Source organism: Lampris incognitus, chromosome 7 (genome assembly GCF_029633865.1).
Source record: "Lampris incognitus isolate fLamInc1 chromosome 7, fLamInc1.hap2, whole genome shotgun sequence".
Lineage (NCBI taxonomy): Eukaryota > Metazoa > Chordata > Actinopteri > Lampriformes > Lampridae > Lampris > Lampris incognitus.
Genome location: NC_079217.1, coordinates 53,706,117 through 53,729,795, shown reverse-complemented (window position 1 = coordinate 53,729,795; position 23,679 = coordinate 53,706,117). Strand labels below are relative to the sequence as shown.

Genomic DNA, 23,679 nt, shown 5'->3' with positions numbered 1-23,679 from the left:
ATTTGATGATATTCTGTGAGGCAGCATTAACTGTAAGAACCAAAACCACAAGCATGATCTATGTATAATGTATGATAAAATTGTGAAATGTCTAAATAATGGCAGTAAATCATTCTACCAAAAAAGGGCTAAACAACATAACGTCAGGCCAGGATTGAATGAATATGTATCTGAACTGCATGTAGAGGCCAAAGAAGCTTTCAGAAACTGGATCTTATCAGGAAAAGCTAGGCATGGCCCAGAGTGTGAACACAAGAAACAGGCTAACGCTAGACTTAAATATGCTGTACGTTTCATGAAAAGAAATGAGCAGGCCATGAGGGCAAACTCCATGGCCAAAAAGCTTCAGCAGAATAAATGTCTATGACTTCTGGAAGGAAGTTAAGGTTGTTAATAATAGTAAGATGCCCTTGCCATCCAGCATTGATGGGATTACTGGGCCTGAAAATATTGCTTAATTGTGGAGAAAACACTATAGAGACCTTTTTAATTGTGTAAAGAGTGATGGATTTAATGTTGGTGATGTCTCTAACAATGATGATGTAGTGATTAGACTTGATGAAGTGTGCTATGCCATTTAGAAATTGTCAGTGAACAAAGCATGTGGCCTTGACCAAATAACAGCAGAACATCTGAAGTATGCTAGCCACAGAATCTCAATGTTACTTGCTATGTGTTTTTCTGGATTGTTCATGCATGGCATCCTACCAGACTCTATGTTGTCTGGCTTACTAGTGCCAGTAATCAAAGACAAAACTGGTAAAATATCCAGCATAGAAAATTATAGGCCAATTGCTCTGGCTAGCATACTTTCCAAAGTATTGGAACGAATTCTCTTGGATAGGCTTCAAGAATATATATCAACTACTGACAATCAATTTGGCTTTAGAAATAAACATGGCACAGATTTGTGCATATATGCACTGAAGGAAGTTGTTAGTAAATATAGAAGACGTAACACTACAGTATTTATGTGTTTTATGGATGCATCAAAAGCTTTTGACCGACTTAATCATGGTAAATTGTTTGTTAAACTACAAGAGCAAGGGCTCCCCTCTTATTTCATAAGGATCTTGCATTTTTTGGTATTCATATCAAACCATCCAAGTCAGATGGGGTAAGAGTATCTCTTCACCCTTCCCAGTGACCAATGGGATCCAAACAAGGTGGAATATTGTTGCCTTTTCTCTTCAGTGTGTATATGGGTGATCTCTCCAAAAAGTTAAAAGAGTGTAAGACTGGCTGTATGGTGGGGGATAGTCTTATTAACCATCTGATGTATGCTGATGACTTAGTTATACTGTCCCCTTATAGTGCTGGCTTACAGCAACTGCTCAGAGTCTGTTCAAGTTATGGTGTGCAGCATGACATTAAATTTAACTCTAAAAAAAAGTTTTGTCATGATTGCTAAAACCAAGGAGAATAAGAAGCAAAAATTTCCCTCATTCTTCTTGGCAGACCAAGCACTAAATGTGGTGAACAAAATTAGATATCTGGGATGTTCTATGTGATGACGATGATGTGTAGCGCCAGTGTTGCAAACTGTATGCACAAGCCAATATGCTGGCATGCAAATTTCATGTGTACAGATGATGTTAAAACTGCCCTTTTTAGGGCCTACTGTACTCCACTCTATACAGCCCACTTGTGGTGCGGTTATAGCAAAGCAAAAATGAAAAAGCTGCAGGTAGCATATAATGATGCATTTAGAATCTTGCTCGAGCTTCCAAGATGGACAAGTGCAAGTCATATGTTTGTGACTAGTAATGTTCCTACTTTTCATGCTGTGTTAAGGAATTTTATGTACAAATGTATGTGGCAATTAACTGATTCTAAGAATGTAATTATAATGCTGTTAACTGAGCCTACACAAAGTGACACCAGGTACTCCTCTTGTTTCTGGAAACATTGGAACAAATGTCTGTATAGGTTTTAATCATTGTGGACTTGTGAACTGCTGTTTTTAGCTATATTTTTGTGTTCTTGTCCTGTGTTGTATTTCTTTGTTGTTGTCTTTAATATGGACCTACCTTTGTGTCTGAATAAGTAAGATTTGACAATAACAGAAACTCAGGGGTCCTGATTTGCGGTGGGAATTTTAACATTAGATTAAACCCTAATCTGGATTCTTCAAATACATTTTAAGAATCCAGAAACTGATAAATAAGAAACTTAACTCTGCGATCCATGTTATTGGGTTAGTAGATGTCTGTAGAGAATTAAATCCATTAAGAAGGGACTATACATATTTCTCCAACCCTCACTCAGTATACTCCAGGATAGATTATTTTTCTACCTTTGGCAAAGACCTACATAGGGTTGGTAACTTTGACATAGGTATTATGGCTCTGTCCGACCATAGTCCTCTTTACTTAAAACTAAATCTTGAATTGGATCGAAGAAATTCTTTTTCGAGATTAAACACACATTCTGAACCATATGAAGGATCAAATCAAAGTGGATATTAAAGAGTACTTGGAACAGAATGATAATGGCGAGGTCTCCCCTCCGATACTTTGGGATTCACGTAAAGCTGTTCTACGAGGTAAAATAATTGGCCACATTTCTCACTTAAAGAGGTCTTTGGAAGAAAAAATAGATCACCTACAATCAGAACTGAAACAATTAGAATGAGCCCACAAAGACACATCTGACCAAAAAATTAGAGAACATCTAATGAAGAAAAAGAATGAAATAAATTACGATCTACACAAAAGAAATACAAAAAAGGTTAATATTTACAAAACAGAAATATTATGACGGGAGAGGAAAGCCAGCAAATTGCTAGCTTATAAACTAAAAAAAACGACAGGCTGAGAATTCAATTCATGGAATTAAAAGCCCTTTGACTAACCTTATACACTACAAATTAAAAGATATACAAAGTTGTTTTGAATCATTTTTTTGCATTTATATTCCCAGCTGCAGTCTGACAAAGTAAAAATGGAGGATTTCTTTAAGACAATTCACCTACCTAAACTAACCAGTGAGCAGAGTAATCAGCTCGCAGCTGAAATATCGGAGAAAGAATTAACGCAGCTATAGCTCATCTCAAATCAAACAAAGCCCCGGGCCCAGATGGGTTCCCCTTGGAATGGTACAAAGTAATGAAGAAGTCACTGATCCCTGTCATGCAGTGCACCTTTAACTGGGTCCTTAAGGAGAGTAAGATACCCCCCCCTCCTGGAGGGAAGCAGTAATTTCATTGACCCCAAAGGAAGGAAAGGATAAACTGGATTGTGGCAACTTTAGACCAATAAGTGTGTTAAACCAGGATTATTAAATCTTTACACATATATTGGTAAAACGAATAGAGGGACTTTTACCACAAATCATCGGCCTAGATCAGACAGGCTTTGTTCGTCAAAGACAAACTCAAGATAACATTAGACGGACCTTGCATTTAATTAACCATATAATGAAGTATAATTTAGAAGCATTGTTGGTGGGTCTAGATGCGGGAAAACCTTTTGATTGTGTGAATTGGTCGTTTATATATCGAGTTTTGAATACATTCGGTTTTTGTAGTACATTTATTAAAACAATACAAGCTCTTTATGATAAACCAAAGGCAAGAATTAAGCAATATCCAACCCCTTTGTTTTAGAATGAGGAACAAGACAGGGCTGCCCAATTAGTCCTCTCTTGTTTGCGATTTTTATTGAACCCTTGAGCCAGTGGATTTTTCAGAGTAAAAATATTAAAGGGATAGCTATGAAGGGAGGAGAACAAAAGATTTCCTTATTTGCTGATGATGTATTAATATATCTATCTAACCCGGAAGATTCACTAGTACAGTTACTCTCACTACTTCTACTCTCACTTATGGTTCCTTCTCTGGGTATAAACTGAAATTTCTAAAAACTCAAATTTTCAGTTTTAAATATAGCCCCTCAAAAAACATGACAACAAAGCTTCAGTTGCAGTAGGAAGCAGAATCCATGCGATATTTGGGAGTAAATATACCAAAAGATTTAACAAAATCCCATCAATTTCCTCCCTCTTAATCAAAAGATTAGGGAAGACGTAAGGAGATGGGACCTAATACCTCTTCTTAATTTTAGTTCTGGAATTGAATCAGTTAAAATTAATATTTTGCCAAGATTGCTGTATCTCTTCCAGTCCCTTCCACTAGATCTACCTGACCAACAATTTCAGGAATGGGACAAACCTATTTCGAGGTACATTTGGCAAGGGCAAAGACCTGGAATTAGATATCAAGAGTCCACAGTTAGCGAAAAACAAGGGAGGGGTCGCACTCCCATGTCTAAAAGATTATTATATTGCAGCTCAACTAAGATCTTTGACCTGTTGGTGTAATCCAGAATATTTTGCTAGGTGGAAGGAAATTGAGGAGGCTGTAACAGAGGAGAATCCAATTCAAGCTGTTATTGGGGAAAAGGTTTTGCTGAATAACTTAACTGATTTGGGAAATCCATGGATTCGTTTGCCACTTAAGCTGTGGAGCAATGTAATAACCCAAAATCATTTAAAGGAGGCTATCAAAGTTTGAGATGATGTGCGTATGACTCGGATTTAGTACCTAATAAATTAGATGCAAGGTTCAAGGGTTGGGTGACTCAAGGCTTAACAGCATACTGTACTTTTTTGCATCAGGGGTCCAAGAAGTTTCCACAATTTGAAGATGCAGCATGGCTTGAATAATAACGATAACCCCCCCCCTTTTTTTTCTCTCCCCAATTGTACTTGGCCAATTACCCCATTCTTCCGAGCCTTCCCGGTCGCTGCTCCACCCCCTCTGCCGATCCGGGGAGGGCTGCAGACTACCACATGCCTCCTCCGATACATGTGGAGTCGCCGGCCGCTTCTTTTCACCTGACAGTGAGGAGTTTCGCCAGGGCGACATAGCGCGTGGGAGGATCACGCTATTCCCCCCAGTTTCCCCTCCCCCCCGCACAGACACCCCGACCGACCAGAGGAGAAGCTAGTGCAGCAACCAGGACACATACTCACATCCGGTTTCCCACCCGCAGACATGGCCAATTGTGTTTGTAGGGACGCCCGACCAAGCCGGAGGCAACATGGGGATTCGAACCGGCGATCCCCGTGTTGGTAGGCAACAGAATAGACCGCCATGCTACCCGGATGTCCCAACATTTAAATTAAATAAGGTAATAATGAACTGATTGCTATTAATGAAAGAAACTTCACTGTTGAGTGTGAACTCAAAACAAGAGCGGCAAATCCAGGAATCAATATCCTACGAGACCTAGCCACCTGACAGTGATGACTTTCGCCGGGGGGGCGTAATGCGTGGGAGGATCATGCTATTCCCCCCAGTTCCCCCTCCTTCCCGAGCAGGCTCCCCAACCGGAGTTGCTAGTGCAGCAACCAGGACACATACCCACATCTGGCTTCCCACCCGCAGACACGGCCAATTGTGTCTGTAGGGACGCCTGACCAAGCCAGAGGTAACACAGGGAGTTGAGCTGGCGATTCCTGTGTTGGTAGGCAACGGAATAGACCGCTATGCTACCCGGATGCCCATAATAATGATTTTTACAGATTTCTTCAAGTTTGACATTATATTGAGCAATTAATGAAGATAAATAAACAAATGTACTTGAATAATATTATACTAAAAATCTTCATAGAGGCTTATGTTTTGAGCTCAAACCAAAAACCCATCTCAAAACTTTAAAAGGGTCTACAACAAACAAAACATAACTCATTATATGTGAAACAAAAATGGGAAAAGGAAGGAAACCTTGGAATAACGGAAGAGGAATGGCAGAATTTATGTGAGCTGCAGTGGAAAACTTCAAGTTCAGCTTAATGGAGAGAGTTTTGTTGGAAAAACCTCATTAGGTTCTTTATTACTCCAGTTCAAAAGAGTCATTATACCAACTCTTCCAAATGCTGGAGACAGCGTGGTTTCTCTGAGGCAAATCAATATCATACTATATTCTGGTCTTACCCAATATTAATTCCTTTCTGGCAGGAGGTTCATAAAATTTTGCAAAAAGTAATTCAGGTGGGCATCCCATTTAAACTAGAGACCATGTATTTTGGTGCCCTGCCATCAGAAAATATTACCGCTTATGATGGATATCTATTTCGCATTTTAAGCAATACTTTTGGGATGGAAAGAATTACTTTCTCTATTAGACTGCAACAGGACACGTTTTTGAAAAGATGGGAAAGTTGGATTGAATACATATCACCTGTATGACCATCATTTGTTTAATGTGAATTTCTTGGTCTCTTTTTTCGCTTCCTTCTTTCTTTCCTAACCTTTTTTGTAAAGAGACTTGAGTATCAAGACGGTACACCTCAACATCCTGGTTCTATTTATTAAGTTCGGTTTTCTATTTTTTATGAGGTTTATTTTCCATTTTATACCTATATTTTTATCTACTTTATTGGTCCTTATTTGCCTCTGTATTTTCTAATTTAACTTAGTGTTATTACCTGACAACTGTGTTTTACGGAACACTCGGGTAGATGAGGCTTCTAAGTCCTATGTAAATAAGTATATTGTTTGTATGGACCTTGATATAACTCAATAAAAATAAAATAAAAAAGGTATTATTGATTCATCTAAATAAATGGTTTTGAAACAGGTCCTCAGAGATCTAGTGTCGCTGGTTTTATATTCTGCTAGGAAATTAATTACATTCCCCTATTGGTCCAGTTAGCTAACTCCAATCAGATGCTGCGTTCAAATTTACTCTCTGTTTGCTATACAGTATACTATAATCACCTTCCTCCATTTTGTTTGAGTGCCCGAATTCTTATATGTACATTTTATTCACTATGTACTGCCCTCAAACATTCTAATATGCAACTATAGGTGCCAGTACACTACTACTACTACTACTACTACTTTTGGCTGCTCCCGTTAGGGGTCGCCACAGCGGATCATCTGTTTCCATTTATTCCTGTCTTCTGCGTCTTCCTCTGTCACACCAGCCACCTGCATGTCTTCCCTCACCACATCCATAAACCTCCTCTTTGGCCTTCCTCTTCTCCTCTTCCCTGGCAGCTCCATATTCAGCATCCTTCTCCCAATATAACCAGGATCTCTCCTCCGCACATGTCCAAGCCATCTCAATCTTGCCTCTCTTACTTTGTCTCCAAACCGTCCAACCTGAGCAGTCCCTCTAATATAATCGTTACTAATCCTGTTCTTCTTTGTTACTCCCAGTGAAAATCTTAGCATCTTCAACTCTGCCACCTCCAGCTCCACCTCCTGTCTTTTCGTCAGTGCCACTGTCTCCAAACCATATAACATAGCTGGTCTCACAACCATCTTGTAAACTTTCCCTTTAACTCTTATTGGTACCCTTCTGTCGCAAATCACCCCTGACACACTTCTCCACCCACTCCACCCTGCCTACACTTTCTTCTTCACCTCTCTACTGCACTCCCCGTTACTTTGGACAGTTGACCCCAAGTATTTAAACTCAAATGCCTTTGTCACCTCCACTCCTTGCATTCTGACCATGCCACTGTCCTCCCTCTCATTCACGCATAGGTATTCTGTCTTGCTCCTACTGACTTTCATTCCTCTTCTCTCCAGTGCATACCTCCACCTCTCCAGGCTTTCCTCAACCTGCCCCCTACTCTCGCTACAGATCACAATGTCATCCGCGAACATCATCGTCCATGGAGACTCCTGTCTGATCTTGTCCGTCAACCTGTCCATCACCACTGCAAACAAGGGCTCAGAGCCAATCCTTGATGTAATCCGACCTCCACCTTGAACCCATCTGTCATTCCAACCGCACACCTCACCATTGTCACACTTCCCTCATACATATCCTGCACCACTCCTACATACTTCTCTGCAACTCCTGACTTCCTCATACAATACCACACCTCCTCTCTCGGCACCCTGTCATATGCTTTCTCTAAATCTACAAAGACACAATGCAACTCTTTCTGGCCTTCTCTATACTTCTCAATCAACATTCTCAAAGCAAACATCGCATCTGTGGTGCTCTTTCGTGGAATGAAACCATACTGCTGCTCGCTGATCATCACCTCTCCTCTTAACCTAGCTTCTATTACTCTTTCCCAAATCTTCATGCTGTGGCTGATCAACTTTATACCTCTGTAGTTGTTACAGTTCTGCACATCGCCCTTGTTCTTGAAAATCGGTACCAGTATGCTTCTTCTCCACTCCTCAGGCATCCTCTCACTTTCCAAGATTGTGTTAAACAATCTAGTTAAAAACTCCACTGCCATCTCTCCTAAACATCTCCATGCCTCCACAAGTATGTCATCAGGACCAACTGCCTTTCCACTCTTCATCCTCTTCATAGCTGCCCTCACTTCCTCCTTGCTAATCCACTGAACTTCCTGATTCACTATCCCTACATCATCTAACCTTCTCTCTCTCTCATTTTCTTCATTCATCAGCCCCTCAAAGTATTCCTTCCACCTTCTTAGCACACTCTCCTCGCTTGTCAGCACATTTCCATCTCTATCCTTGATCGCCCTAACTTGCTGCACATCCTTCCCAGCTCGGTCCCTCTGTCTTGCCAATCGGTACAAGTCCTTTTCTCCTTCCTTAGTGTCTAAACCTGTCATACAACTCACCATATGCCTTTTCCTTTGCCACCTCTCTCTTCGCTTTACGCTGCGTCTCCTTGTACTCCTGTCTACTTTCTTCATCTCTCTTACTATCCCACTTCTTCTTTGCCAACCTTTTCCTCTGTACAATTTGTTGTACTTACTCATTCCACCACCAAGTCTCCTTGTCTTCCTTCCTCTGTCCTGATGACACACCAAGTACCTTCCTAGCTGTCTCCCTCACTATTTCTGCTACGGCTGCCCAGCCATCCGGCAACTCTTCACTACCACCCAGTGCCTGTCTTAACTCCTGCCTGAACTCCACACAACAGTCTTCCTTCTTCAACTTCCACCATTTGATCTTCGGCTGTGTCTTCACTCGCTTCCTCTTCTTGGTCTCCAAAGTCATCCTACAGACCACCATCCGATGCTGCCTAGCTACGTTCTCCCCTGTCACCACCTTGCCAGTACAATACTGAATGCTAAAAATACCACATTGTAATGCTTTGCCTCTTTTCACTGTCAAATACCGTACGACAAGACAAGAACCCACAAAATACTGATTCAGTGGGGTGTCCGGGTAGCATGGCAGTCTATTCCGTTGCCTACCAATACTGGGATCCCGCTTCAAATCCCCGTATTACCTCTGGCTTGGTCGGGCGTCCCTACAGACACAATTGGCTGTGTCTGCGGGTGGGACGCTGAATGTAGGCATGTGTCCTTGGTCGCTGCACTAGCGCCTCCTCTGGTTGGTCAGGGTGCCTGTTGAGGGGGGAGGGGGAACTGGGGGGAAATAGCGTGATCCTCCCACATGCTACGTCCCCATGGTGAAACTCCCTCCCCGGATCGGCAGAGGGGGTAGAGCAGTGACCGGGATGGCTTGGAAGAGTGGGGTAATTGGCCAAGTACAATTGGGGAGAAAAGGGGGGGGATCTAAAAAAAATACTGATTCAGTCCTGCCTGAAATCTAGTACCCAAAGTCTCCATTTATTACTATAGGAGGTTTGAGGATTTATTACTTCTGAAGAAGTAATAAATGCTCAAACCTCCTCCAGTGGTGTTGTGAGCAAGCCTTCAATTCTCCCTCTTGGACCTGTTTACACTTGAATTTTTATGTAGTTTGACTAAAGCCGTTAGCTGTCAGATATAATCAAAATAAAATTATTAAAATACCTGTTAAATTAAAATAGCCATTTTAATGCTACGGCACAACTGGGAGGTTTTAGACCTGGCAACAGATGAATGTAATTACCTACCTGGCAATAAGAAACAGTACTCTGGGTCCTTGAACACCAGATAGAAAACCAATGATCAAAATTACCATAACAAATTATTTTTGCATGTGCGTGTATCAGTGTCTGTGTGTGTGTTCCTACTTGGTAATAATTGAAGGCATGGGGATCTCCAGGAATTGCTCCTTGAAGGGGAAAAAGGGCAGAAGGCCGGTGTAGAAGAGCCCTAACAGCTGCAGCACTCTGGGAAGGCTGAACAACACTGGGATACGAGGGTTCTAGAACATACACCGACATGCATACACAGACCCGTGAACGTGCACACGTATGCACGGACACACCCCACAAAAACAAAAAAAAACACAAAACAAAACAACCAAGGTTTAGAGCACATTTGCATTCAATTCAAATTTTGTGATGATAGGCTATGAGGTCATTCTTCAGTGCCATATCTCTAGGGAAGTGGTCTCCCCTTTCCAGTAGCTCACTTTCACATCAAAGGGACATCACAACATGCGTTGAATCTTAATATAAGGCCAATAAAGTGAAGAAAATTATAGAGAATATTTTGTAATTTATTTTATAGGGATCATAGGGATTTACTTGCAAGGATTCAAAATGTTTTTCAAAATAATTGGGATGGAAACTCATTCATGAATTCATTTGGAATAGATTTGTTTTTCCATTTTTCAAAATCGAATGTTTTATGAATAGTATTTCCTGACCTGTAACATGGCTACTAAATTTCAGCAGAGGTTGTTGAATAAAGGACTCATGTCACCCCCACTCCCTGAATTTCTATTTATCTTATAATTATTAATTTTCCTCGGGTTTTCTCTTCCAATTTGGCATGTTCAGTTCCCTGTTTTCCTAGGGTCCCACCCTACTGTTCCTGTAGCTGGGGAGGGTGTAGTAGACTACCACATGCCTCCTCTGATATACGTGGAGTCATCAGACTAGTTCTTTTCACTTGCCAGCTGCTGGTTTCTCCAGGGGAACATATGGCGTGTGGAGGCTCATATTTCCCTCAAATCCACCTACAACTTTAAAAAACACCCCACTACCTGTAGGAGTCACTTATAGCAATGGCAGGACATATGAGCCCAACTGGTTGCCTGCCAAGGAATACACCAAATTTTTTAATCTGCGATGCGTAGCTGAGCTTGAAGAAATGCTGGGCCCAAACCATAAATCTCAGTATTTGGACACTGGCATATTAGTCTCTGAATAACCCATGCGCCTACACTCCTCAGTTTTCAACAATTAGAAATACAAGAGCCCGGCCAGCTGAGTTATTATTATTGTTGTGCAATGCCCAACCCTGTAAGAGACTTGGATTGCACTTGCAGCACTCAGCAAACTAGTCAAGTCAAGTTTATTTGTATTGCCGAAAATCACAAGGTAGTCCCGAAGGGCTTTACAATCAGTACAATATACAACAATAGATGACATATGACACCTTGGACCTGAATGAGGAAAAACTCCCCAAGAAAAACCTTATCAGGAAAAAAATGGGGGAAACCCCCGGAAGAGCAACAGGAGGGATCTCTCTTCCTATGATGTGATTGCAGTGAACAGTATCTACTGAGGATGCGCCAAAATGTCAGATGTCATTAAAAACATGGTGTTTATCTTTTATCTGTCTTGCTTGATTTTAACTTTTATTGTTATTCACTACGCCATAAAGTTCAGGGTTCAAGAAGAATTGCACAATGCGACTCTAAAGAAGATACAAAGCAGCAACGCGGCCAGATATCTAAACTTTGGCGACAAACTTCAAAGATCTCTACAAAATCATCAAGACAACAGCACGCGGTCCTGCATTTATTTACCTCTTTGTAACACTTCTTGACAATCTGGTTGCTGGCATTGCCCCATACAGTCAGATGCTCTCTGTCATACTTGACGACCAGTTCAGAGACCTACAAAGTAAACAGATTTTTAGGATTTAAGGCACTCAACCAACAAATCAAAACACCATCACTCACAAACTGTAACAGCTGCTGTCAACAGCCAATGATTGTTGGAATTGTGACTGAGAAATTTTATGATTTAACTGCAAAAGCATTTTTCTTTACTTGGTCTGTTGTGCCCCCTTCGGTGTTAAACATAATGTTCCTGATTTCCCATTCCCCACTACAGCACTACTGAACAATGACCATTTCTATTTTCACTGTCTATACATCATGTAATGCAATCCTCAATGACAAGGAGTCTGTCAGACTTGATCACTATACCAACAGCTAAGCCGTCTTGACATTTCTAGCCAAGACAGAGCACAAGAGAGAGAGCACAAACAAGAATGAAAGACAGATATCGCTTTCACTTCTACCCACACACCTCCGTCTCTCACAATAGTGAAACTCGGCATTTGCATGGCTGCTAGCTAATGGACTTCAAAACACATTAACTTTCTCCTGCTGGTTCTCAGCACCCACCAAACAGTCTCAGTGTACAGTTTATTTAATATGTATAATAATTAGTCCAGTTAGACACTCTACAATTAATTAGTATCTACTTAACCATTTTATGTTGAAGTGCATTTTAACCATCAATTCTAAGCAACCCAGTCAGATAATTTCCCCCAACAATTTGTATCTTAACTAGTTGAAATTGAGCCATAACTAGTTGTAAATCAATTTCTGTTATCAAAAATTGATATTTGCAGTAGTAAAAATTGAACATCCATCCATCCATTATCTGCACCGCTTATCCTGCTCTCAGGGTCGCAGGAATGCTGGAGCCTATTCCAGCAGTTATTGGGTGGCAGGTGGGGAGACACCCTGGACAGGCCACCAGGCCATCACAGGGCCCACACACACACACACACCCATTCATACCTAGGGACAATTTAGTACAGCCAATTCACCTGACCTATACATGTCTTTGGACTGTGGGAGGAAACCGGAGCCCCCAGAGGAAACCCACGCAGACACGGGGAAAACATGCAAACGCCACACAGAGGACAACCCAGGATGACCCACCAAGGTTGGACTACCACGGGACTCGAACCCAAGACCCTCTTGCTGTGAGGCGACCACGCTAACCACTGCACCACCTTGCCACCCAAAAATTGAAAATGTGATTTTAAAAAAAAAGATTAAAAGTTTAAACTGCTTGCCACAAGTAATGGAAATGCACTCTTTGAAATTCTCTACCTGCAAGCAATACTTGTCAATCTTTTTCCATTTTACTCTACCTTTATTGACACTACAGTTACTTCAGGGCAGAGTGAGATTGCATAATTGCTCAAAGCACATTGATTGAAATGGAAGAAGACTTTTCCAAAATTCTCTTTAAATCACTCAACATTTGGATGCAAACATGGCAAATGCTTCCTTCTGTGCTGCAAACCCTCTCACAGTGTGAAAAGATGGCAATGTCGCTTTGCTAATCAACTCACTCAGGGAGGTCCCCCCCCCCTTTTTTTTTTCTCCCCAATTGCATCTGGCCAATCATCCCACTCTTCCGAGTGGTCCTGGTCACTGCTCCACCCCGTCTGCCAATCTGGGGAGGGATGCAGACTACCATAGGCCTCCTCTGATACACATGGATTCACCAGCCGCTTCTTTTCACCTGACAGTGAGGAGTTTTGCTAGGGGGACGTATCATGTGGGAGGACCACGCTACTCCCCCCAGTTCCCCCTCCCCCACAAACAGGCATACTGACCGACCAGAGGAGGCACTAGTTCAACGACCAGGACACATAACCACATCCGGCTTCCAACCCGCAAACACAGCCAATTGCGTCTGTAGGGATGCCCGACCAAGCCGGGGGTAACACGGGGATTCGAACCGGCGACCCCCGTGTTGGTAGGCAATGAAATAGACCGCTACGCTACCCGGACACCCTCAGGGAAAATTTTGTGCGGGACAGTCTGTCTTGTTATCATTCATCTGCGTGCTGCTGAACATTAAAGGAGTTTTAATAGAGCCCGAATTGACCCGTGTTCATTTTGAAATCGAGGAAATTTTCTTTGAGATACTCATCAAAATAATTTTATCGCCCAGTAAAATGTTTGTGTTGTGTCTTTACGCTATAATAGCAACAATAATAGCAACAATAAAAGCATGTCTCATACATGAAATGCAGCTCAAAAAGCTTTATATGTCATGTTGAGCATCCTACCAAGAGAATTTCTAGTGTGTGTAAACGTATTTGTAACTTACTGAAACAATAAAAATTACTGTCATGACCACGGCCAAGCCCTAGTGTGTTTCCCTGTGTTCCCCACCTTCCTTGTGTTTCTTATTGACCATATTGCCATGTCTCAGTCTTGCATTTGAGGCCACAAGTCTCACCATAACAGAACGGAACAATAGTTACAATATACCGATTTTAAACAGGAATCATGACATTCAAAAAGGGAAGCAGTGGTATCATGTAAAAATCTATCTACAACCAACAGGATATAGTCTAGAACAGGGGTGGGCAATCTTATCCAGAAAGGGCCAGTGTGGCTGCAGGTTTTTGTTCCAACCAAGCAGTTACACACCTGATCCCACTAATCAACCAGTAGAGTCTTTGCTGAGGAACTTGATTAGGAGACACAGGTGTGTAACTGCTTGGTTGGAACAAAGACCTGCACCCACACCGGCCCTTTCTGGATGAGATTGCCCACCCCTGGTCTAGAAACTGTTAGAGAGACTGACATGCCCTTTCTGAACACATTTTTTAACATTGGGAGTTTGAATCATAACCAAAAATAGGTGTGGTTTTATGAATTCAAAGCTATTGGCTACTGTCTTCCTGGGTGTTCTCGTGGGTGGGGCTCGGTACCGCTCGTCACTTGCCGTAGAAAAAAATTGTGGTAGGCCTACAGCATGGCAGTGCAATACAACTTGGCAAATAATCTATTCGATGATACAAATAACTGTTAGATAGATAGATATTTAGATAGATAGCAATATGTCATAGCAAGATCGATAATAAAGTCTCAGCAAAATAGCACAAACTCAAACCAAGTAGCTAGCAGGAGGGAGTGAAAGAACGGCTTCTCCGTGGTTTTATAGCATCTCACTACAGACACACCCTATACGCAAATTGACTGGTGTCTATGTATCCACCGGCACAATTTGTCTACAGTCAATCACAGATCTCTCGAGTGGCCGCAGACGCGCTGTTTTGGCCGCTGAATGGTGGCCGTGGTCACATTCCAACCCGGAACATAGCCTATCAATAGGAATTTTAAGATTTTGATGTCAGTGTTACTTTAAAAAAATATTAAGCCAAGTTCTTGGTGCTTAATTCAACAAAATTTCCCTTTCTTCCTCTGTCTCTACTTTCCTCCTGCTAACACAGAGGAACACACATGCAAAAACATGCACACTACAGGACATTGTCGGGATCTTTTGGTGGCAAAAGATCTCACAACATAAACCCTGAACAAGCAAGATGCTGGTGAAACGATTACTTAGATTTTATCATCTGTTAAGAATATGATATTGTGACAGCCATAAGTCTTGAATAAATTTAAATATGAAAAAAGAGGATGTGTAGTAGACAGCATGGCAGTGAGAAGAAGGGAAAAAAAATGACAGACACACAATGTACACACCTTCTTGATGAGTGTGTCATTGTTGACCTTGATGTCAATGTTGACAGGGGTATGGGGAAATGCCTCAAAGACGTCCCTGAGGAGAGGAATGCGTTTGTCCTCCCCTCCTTCGCAGTAACACTCTGCATATGGAAACACAAAAAGGACACAGTGATCCATTATGCATCCATCCATGCATCCTCCAGATGCATCTAGCTTAAAAGCTGCCGTGAATTTGACGTGAAAAAGTTATTTTGATTTTAGCACCAAACAGGGTAGGAGTCGTCTCTTAGCCTATCGGTTGCTTTACAAGGGTTTATTTTCCAGCAGGTTTTTTTTTTAACGGAATAATGCTGAGATACTGGGAAGTAGAAATAATCGTCTAAAATTCAAATGTCAAGGTTCATTATGATCAGTCAAGATTGCGTACACTTGTTAAAGTAATGCGCTTTAATTCAGGTGAAGTTTATTTGAGCTATTTCAGATATTCCAGTAACTCTAGCGTGTACATGAATGGGTGGTGTAAGTTTTGTAAGCGTGACATGGGATATGGCTTCGAAGAGCTCACCTCTCTGAAAAGTCACACCCAGCTTACAAAGGTAAGGAGGGAGCTCCTGCAAAAAAGCACATAGCACATCGACGTAAGCACTGACAAAAATTTTGCTTATAGGGTCTTTCAGATGAAATTGTGAAAAGGCTGGCTGTGAGGGCATACTCGACTGTGACGACAAAGATTTCAGACGTTTAGCTGGCCCTCTTATCCAAAGTGTTAAATATGGAAGCGTTGAACCATTTGCAATTATTGCAAGAAGCATTAATTATGATTATATTCAATACTATATTGTGTGTGACATCACAATCATGATACTCACGTCATAGGTCATATCAGCAATGTGAGCGTTCATGCCAGTGGACCTTCTCAAGTTGGCATCATGTGACACCACCACCTGTTCATCCTTTGTCAGGTGGCAGTCCAACTCCAGCATGTCTGTACCAAGATCCACAGCACTGTATGAATCAACAAACGCATATGTGTGTGTGCATTACCATACTTGTGAGAATCCCTCGACAAAGAACTTTCCTGAATTTCACTGGGCATTTGCTTTAGAAATCTAGCAAATGGTCTGCATGTATATATATATATATATATATATATATATATATATATATATATATATATATATATATATGTCCGAATGCCAAAAAGCAGTAAAACTTTGGACACACACACACACACACACAGTGAGTTATAACATGGCAATTCACAGCTCAACCACAAAGTCAGAATTTGAGAATGAACAACTGGATGTCATACTTGGAAACTCTGGTTTCAGTTCTACATGTTTAAGTCAGACAAATACTGACAAACTAGTAAGTTCTGGGGTAAAAGACATATGCGCCATCACATGCACACACATATGCAAAACATAAATGCATCTGCTTGTCAATTAATGCAGCTGTTTTCTTCATGTCTTGGAAACTTTGGAAAAGTAAGACAAACATTTTAGCCATTAGTCATTATGCCATAAGATAGTGACCACTCACTGCTTGAAAGCTGTCATGGTGTTTTCAAGGTTTTCACCTGCCCCTGCAACATAAAATGAATTACTTCATAAGTTGTATAAAAACTGAAAACAATGCAACTGTAAATTCAGCCAGCGATCTGGGGATGGTCATATTCTGCAGCCATCAATGTGAAGGGATATTTGAGGCAAGCTTGACCATCATCTTTACATTTACACATTTGGCAGACGCCCCCCCTCCTTTTCTCCCCAATTGTATCCAGCCAATTACTGCACTCCAAGCCATCCCGGTCGCTGCTTCACCCCTCTGCTGAGCTGGGGAGGGCTGCAGACTACCACATGCCTCCTCCGATACATGTGGAGTCTCCAGCCGCTACTTTTCACCTGACAGTGAGGAGTTTTGCCAGGGGGACGTAGTGCGTGGGAGGATCAGGGTGCCAGTGCCGCACTAGCACCCTGACTGAGCAGAGGAGGCATTAGTGCAGTGACCAGGACACATACCCACATCCGGCTTCCCACCCGCAGACATGGCCAATTGTGTCTGTAGGGACGCCACAAGTCAGAAAACGGGCAAATTAAACTTGAAGTGCAAGTAGGAAAAAGGCTGAATAGTAATGGTGTTAAAGTAGGTATGGTAAATAACAACTGGTAAGTAACTAGTAACAGCTGGTGCCAATTCCAATCCAAAGCAAGGTGTTCCAAGAGATCACTTTTAGGGGTATGGTAGGCCTAGAAGGGTAAAGTTTTTCAGCCTTTTTTGAAGGAAGGAAGTCAGTCAGCAGCTCTGACAGACACCAGCAGCTGGTTCCGCCATTGTGGAGTCAGGTGAGAGAAAAGTGTGGACCTAGACCTCGCCACTTCAGTAAACGGGACAGATACTAGCAGCCGAGCAGAAGCAGAATGGGGAGGGGGAGCGGGAGCGTGGGTGTTTATGGGTTTGCAGGTACAGCTCCTTCAACTGCCCAGAATGCCAACAGCTGGGTTTTGAGCTTTATCCAAGCAGCAACGGGAATCCAGAGTCAAAACAATAAGATGAACCGCAGACTAAGTGTTTGACTGATGAATTTCCTATATATATATATATATGTGTGTGTGTGTGTGTGTGTGTGTGTGTGTAAGTGCCACACTCACCTCCACGGTGGGAAATGTGCCTACTGAGGAATCCCTCCCGCTTCCTCCGGTGCAGAAGTGTTGGGCATTTCATTAACAGGGCAGAGGTGAGCACGTACCCCGTTACCGTGGACAAAACATACACCGCGGCACACATGTCTGGTCGGCAAGGAAAATGCACCCTGGGGAAAAAAACCAAATCAATTTAGTGTCTCAGAGAGTCCTTACGAACTGCCCTCAGAAACCGCACGACATACCCCATTGAAACGTGTCTTTCAGTAGACAGAAGGACACAAGACTAATCTCTGAGAGTGCAGTCCCCCACATTTGAAGAAGACTTCTCGGGTTGAGTGTATGCGATGTTTTACATTCCAGTGAGGTTCACCCCACTGAGCAGCCATGGAGTGTTTCCCAAACTGGGTCCGAAACACTGTCCCCCTTCGCGGAAACGCTCGAGCGCCACTACGATTAGCCAATCGGCTGATTGGCATTTAACGACGGTCTTCGGCAGTTTCATTTGCAGATTTGGGAAACACTTTTTCGTGAATGGGAACCGAGCAGGGACACTAGGAGAGACATTTTCGGTTTTACTGGAGACCTTCTCTCTGACGCCACCCGAAGTGTCTTAAACCCCCCGCAGACAGGCGCACTCGCCCGGCTAACGTCATAGCAACTCTAATGGTGCCGGGCGACCGAAGCCGTACCGACATGTGTCCGCCGAGCCGAGAGGACGCAGGGTCGTGTTTTCTTGGCCGGGTTGTTGGTTTGAGTTACCTTGTTAAAAGTTGCGGTTGTCCAGATATTTTAACGCCTTCGTACAACCAAAATATACAAGCTGATGTTCGACCGCAGGCGATCCGCAGATGCGGCGGCTGTCACCAAGCCGAAGTCCGTTTCCGGTTGGCGTTGCGGGGGGGGGGCGATTTAAGGGGCGACGTCTCTCGGCCGATTCTCCGTGTTTAGAGCAAAAACTGCTGTATTTACTCATCAGACCCGGGATTAGATTTACAAGAAGAGCCCGAAGACTCGTCGAAACCATGTTTCACCTTTTTTAAAACCTTTTTCTGATTTGTGAGAATAGAAAGACTTCCGGTTTTTTCTATATACTGTAACGTGCATGGATAAGTAGACACGCTGGCCCTTGTCTGACGGGTCGGGCCCTTCAGTCGACTGGTTAATGTTGTCGCCCGCGGTACAGGAAATGCGGGTTCGCGTCCCGGCTTTGGCGGTTCCCGCGGCTGCCCCCCGAATTTGCTACAATATAGACCATATAAGACCAGGTCTGGTTAAATGGCTGCTTTACTTAACTCATCAAACCTGGACTAGATTAACAGTAAGACTCTCTTAAACCATGTTTGTGAAACCTTTTACTGATTTCTGTCTCTCTGTTTTATATCTCCTGTTGGTCCATGTTATGTGTTTATTAACCTTCTCTCCTCTGTCTGTGTGAGTATGTGTCCTCATCTCTTGGGATTGATGCTTCCTGCCCTGCTCCCTCTGCATCTCCCCAGCCATTAGCCATTAGCCTGACTCTTAGTTTCATCCCTTGCTCTGCTGCCTCTCTAACGTTTGCTTCTTCCTCCCCATTCTTTGCACAAGTGTCTGCAGACGTTGCAGCAGCGGTGGCTCGCTCCTGCAGATTCCTCCTCTATAACATCAGGAGGATTCGCCCATTCGGCACAGGTGCTCATCCAGGCTCTGCTCATCTCCCGGCTGGACTACAGCAACTCCCGCCTTGCTGGCGCCCCGGTGTCGGCCATCAGACCTCTGGAGCTTGTTCAGAAAGCTGCAGCTTGTCTGGCGTTCAACCGCCCTAAGTTCTCCCACATAACTCCCCTTCTCATGTCCCTACACTGGCTCCCAATAGCTGCTCGCATCCAGTTTAAGACTCTGGTGCTAGCCTACAGGGCAGTGAAAGGAACAGCTCCTTCCTATCTCCAGGCCATGGTCAAGCCCTACATCCCCGCCCGGCCTCTTCGCTCTGCTGCCTCGGGGCGCCTGGTTGCCCCGTCGCTCAGAGGCCCCTGCTGCCGATCGACCCAGTCCCGGATCTGTTCTGTCCTGGCCCCACAGTGGTGGAATGAACTCCCCACTGATGTCAGGACAGCGGAGTCACTGCCCATCTTTCGGTGCAGGTTGAAAACTCACCTCTTCAAGGACTACTACCCTGTTACCTGCTCTTAGCACTTATTGTATTCACTCATTTAGAAAAAAAATCTTTCTTGAACTTTTACTTTAGCACTGGTTTTGCTCATAGATGCTTGTTTAGAGAGAAGATGCACTTATGACCTCTGATGACTAGTAGTTCCCCTGATTAAATGCACTTCTTGTAAGTCGCTTTGGATAAAAGCGTCGGCTAAATAACTGTAATGTAATAATGTAATGTAATAATGTGATGCGTCTTATGTAGCTGAGTGTAATTTCCTTTATGAGTGAGTGAGTCTGTCTCCCAGGCGTTAACCCCCCTTCCCCACCATCATCACCATCTCCGTCCCCCCTCCACCCTGGCTGTTGCTGCGGCCCACAGTCCCTGTTGGCCTGTCGAAGCCTCCTTCTCATGTTTTCCTTACCTTGTCTTCATTTGGTAACCTCGTAATGGTTTTAAAGGGGCAGTTCACCCCCAAAATTGAAAATACCGCGTGTTTTTCCTCTTACCTGTATAGCTTTTTATCAGTCTCGATCGTTTTGGTGTGAGTTGCTGAACTTTGGAGACATCGGCTGTGGAGATGTCTGTCTTCTCTCCAATACAGTACAGCTGGACTGTACTGGGCTTGTGTTGCTCGCAGATGAAATATTGGAAAACAAAAACAGGTAATTATTTGGACGGATATTTGTGTAGCCTAATTGATAATTTTTTTTTTCTAAACTGGCAAAATGTTAGCTATTCAAATGTGCACTGCCCTGTCCATTTCACTGTGGCCTCATTAGCCATTTGAGCACCAAACAACGGTTTGCGTGTCTTTCTTCATGATGTTGAAATTCAACTTGTGCATATTTCCAATAAGGACTATTGTAGCCGGAAAATATTTATAATGAGGAATATTTGTATCACGGCTCCAATATTCTGTAATCTTATCCTAGGAAAGTAAGCACATAAATGAAAGAGAGAAAAAAATCATTTATTATTATTTTTTAATTATTGATATGGGGGAGAAATTATATTTCTGGCTGGGGCCATTTTGCCAGGAGTGCCCTAAAGTACACTGTTCCAGAGTCATTCTTGCCTTAATCTGAAATACAGAGGAATCAATCTTTTCTTTGCTTTCAAAGATCTAAAACATGGTTTAAAAGAATCTGTATCTTGTCGTTGATCTTGTCCAGGTTTGATGTGTCTAAGCAGAGCAGTTTTTTTTCAAATCTAAATTCGGAGAATAAACCAAGAAATGTTTCCCATTAAATGCCCCTTTAAATCCCAAATCGGAAGCGACGAATAGGAAGCGAACTTCAATTTCGTGCCGCTGTCAGCGACAAACTACAACAGCCAAATGAGTTCAAGCGGCGTGCGCATGCGCCAACACAATTTCTCTTCTTCTGTTTATAGGCGGATCGCAAACCAACTTTAAAGCTGCATACTGCCACCTACTGTATTGGGGTGTGTAGTTTCATGGCACTAGATTATCTGAATGCCCAATGACTGCTGGGTTGACTTCAGCATCCTGCGACCTCTATCGGGATGAACGGCTTGGATAATGGATGGATGGATGGATGATTGATCTATAGAAGAAAAAAAGCACACCCTATTTCCTAATCCTGCCTGTATGTACCCATCAGCCCCCTTCTGTTTTCCCTGAAGTCATGTCTCCATCGTGATTTTAAACCCCATTCCTGCCCTCTCTCGTGTACTCCCCCTGGCAGAAACGTGTGGCCAGAAAGCAAAAGAAATTATTAGCCCAAATCTGACCACGTCCTTGTCCAGTTCATTCACCGTAATGCCCTCAGGCCGGCGCTATAAAGCGCCCCCTAGGTGAACAAATCGCTATTCGAAGTCCTTCATTCCTTCTGCTGTCAGGCTGTTAAATGCCGAGAGTAGTCATTTTAAATTAATGCTTTATTTTGTTTTAAGCCACAGTAGTTGGTTTATACCTTGTTTGTTTTTGTAATGAATGAAAGGTCACGTGTTTAACTTGACCTACTCACGGGTGTACGTGCAGTGCGTGTGACGTATACAGGAAGTTAGAAGCGCATGTTATGAAGGTTGTATGTCGGATGAACGCTAGTAAAAGCTACACAGTTAAGAACCTACGAAGTCGGCTCGTTCTTGAATTATTCTTATGTCAGTAAGACAAGGCGTCTACGGACATTACATGGTGTCAGAATAGTCTGTGTATCGGAACACGAGTGGTCATGCCGAAGTTTAATCCGCCGAGTGAATTCAAGTTTGACTGCCCCGTTGAATGGCGGGAGTGGAAACAACGGTTTTCGCGCTTCAGGCTCGCGACAAAGCTGGATAAAGACGACGGGGAGATTCAAGTGAGTTCGCTGATTTATGCAATGGGCAGCGAGGCTGAAAAGATATTCAGCTCGTTTGACTTCGCGGTGGAGGGTGATAAAGTGGACTATGATATCGTACTGAAAAGGTTCGACGACTACTTTATTCCCCGCCGTAACATCATACATGAGAGGGCGTGCTTCTATCAACGTAGCCAGCAGCCAGGAGAGACAGCGGAGATGTACATCCGGACATTGTATGAGCTGTCTGAACACTGTGAGTTTGGGGACAAGAGGGATGAACATATCAGAGATCGTCTGGTAGTGGGCACAAAAGACAAGGTGCTCTCCCGTCAGTTCCAGCTCACAGCGGACCTTACTCTGGTGAAAGTCATTGAACAAGTGCGCCAGGCGGAGGCAATAACAAAGCAGCTCAGCCTCCAAGCTAACCAACCAGAGGTCCTGCTGGCTAACGTCAATGTTGTCCGATGGCGGGACGAACGCCAAAACAAAAAGGGCGGACAGCGTCATGGTGGCGGCAGTCCGGCAACCAACAAAGTAGATGAATGCGGGAGGTGCGGCAAGACGCAGCACACCGATGAGCGGAAGTGTCCTGCAACGAACAGTAAGTGCAACAAGTGTCATAAAAAGGGACATTGGGAGCGTGTATGTCACTCTAAAGCGGTGAGAGAAGTCACTGAAGAGGTTAAACAGCTGTACTTTCTGGGAGAAGTTGGCAAAGAGAGCAGTCAGGAAGATTGGACTGTTAGTTTAACAATAAGTGATGTACCAATAACCTTTAAAATTGACACGGGGGCTGACGCTACTGTTATCAACCAAGGGACATTTAAAAAGCTGAAGCCAAACATAAAACTGGGACCTCCTGACACATGCTTCATAAGCCCAGGTGGAAACATCAGCTGCATAGGACAGTTTCAAGCCACAACCAACTACAAGGAGAAACAATACTCCTTTCCAGTGTATGTGATCAAGGGGAGAGGCAGCTGTCTGCTGAGTCGTCCAGAGGCAGTGGAGATGGGTCTAGTGAAGCGGATGAATGAGGTCAGTGGAGTTTTCGGTTCAAGTGGACTGCTGAAAACAGACCCAGTGAAAATAGCTCTGGTGGAGGGTGCCCAGCCATATGCGGTGCATACAGCCAGACGGATACCGCTGCCACTTGTACCACTGGTTAAGAAAGAACTGCAGCGCATGGAAAATGAGGGCATTATTGAAAAAGTGACTCAGCCCACAGAATGGTGCGCCGCTATGGTGCCGGTGCTGAAACCGAACAAGAAAGAGGTTCGCTGCTGC

General features: G+C 43.2%; 1 protein-coding gene across 1 annotated transcript in view; it reads right to left on the bottom strand.

The window, feature by feature from the left end:
* Window positions 1–18,750, bottom strand: part of gdpd1 (glycerophosphodiester phosphodiesterase domain containing 1) — a 30,164-nt gene extending 11,414 nt beyond the window's left edge. Inside the window, exons 1-8 of the mRNA XM_056284032.1 lie at window positions 18,715–18,750; window positions 17,962–18,122; window positions 16,853–16,895; window positions 16,180–16,315; window positions 15,876–15,921; window positions 15,329–15,450; window positions 11,603–11,692; window positions 9,915–10,048 (exon numbers count right to left, since the gene is read on the bottom strand). Coding sequence (XP_056140007.1) covers window positions 9,915–10,048; window positions 11,603–11,692; window positions 15,329–15,450; window positions 15,876–15,921; window positions 16,180–16,315; window positions 16,853–16,895; window positions 17,962–18,097 — 707 coding nt within the window. The 5' untranslated portion in view covers window positions 18,098–18,122; window positions 18,715–18,750. The remainder of the gene's footprint in view (window positions 1–9,914; window positions 10,049–11,602; window positions 11,693–15,328; window positions 15,451–15,875; window positions 15,922–16,179; window positions 16,316–16,852; window positions 16,896–17,961; window positions 18,123–18,714) is intronic.
* Between the last annotated feature and the right edge of the window lie 4,929 nt (window positions 18,751–23,679).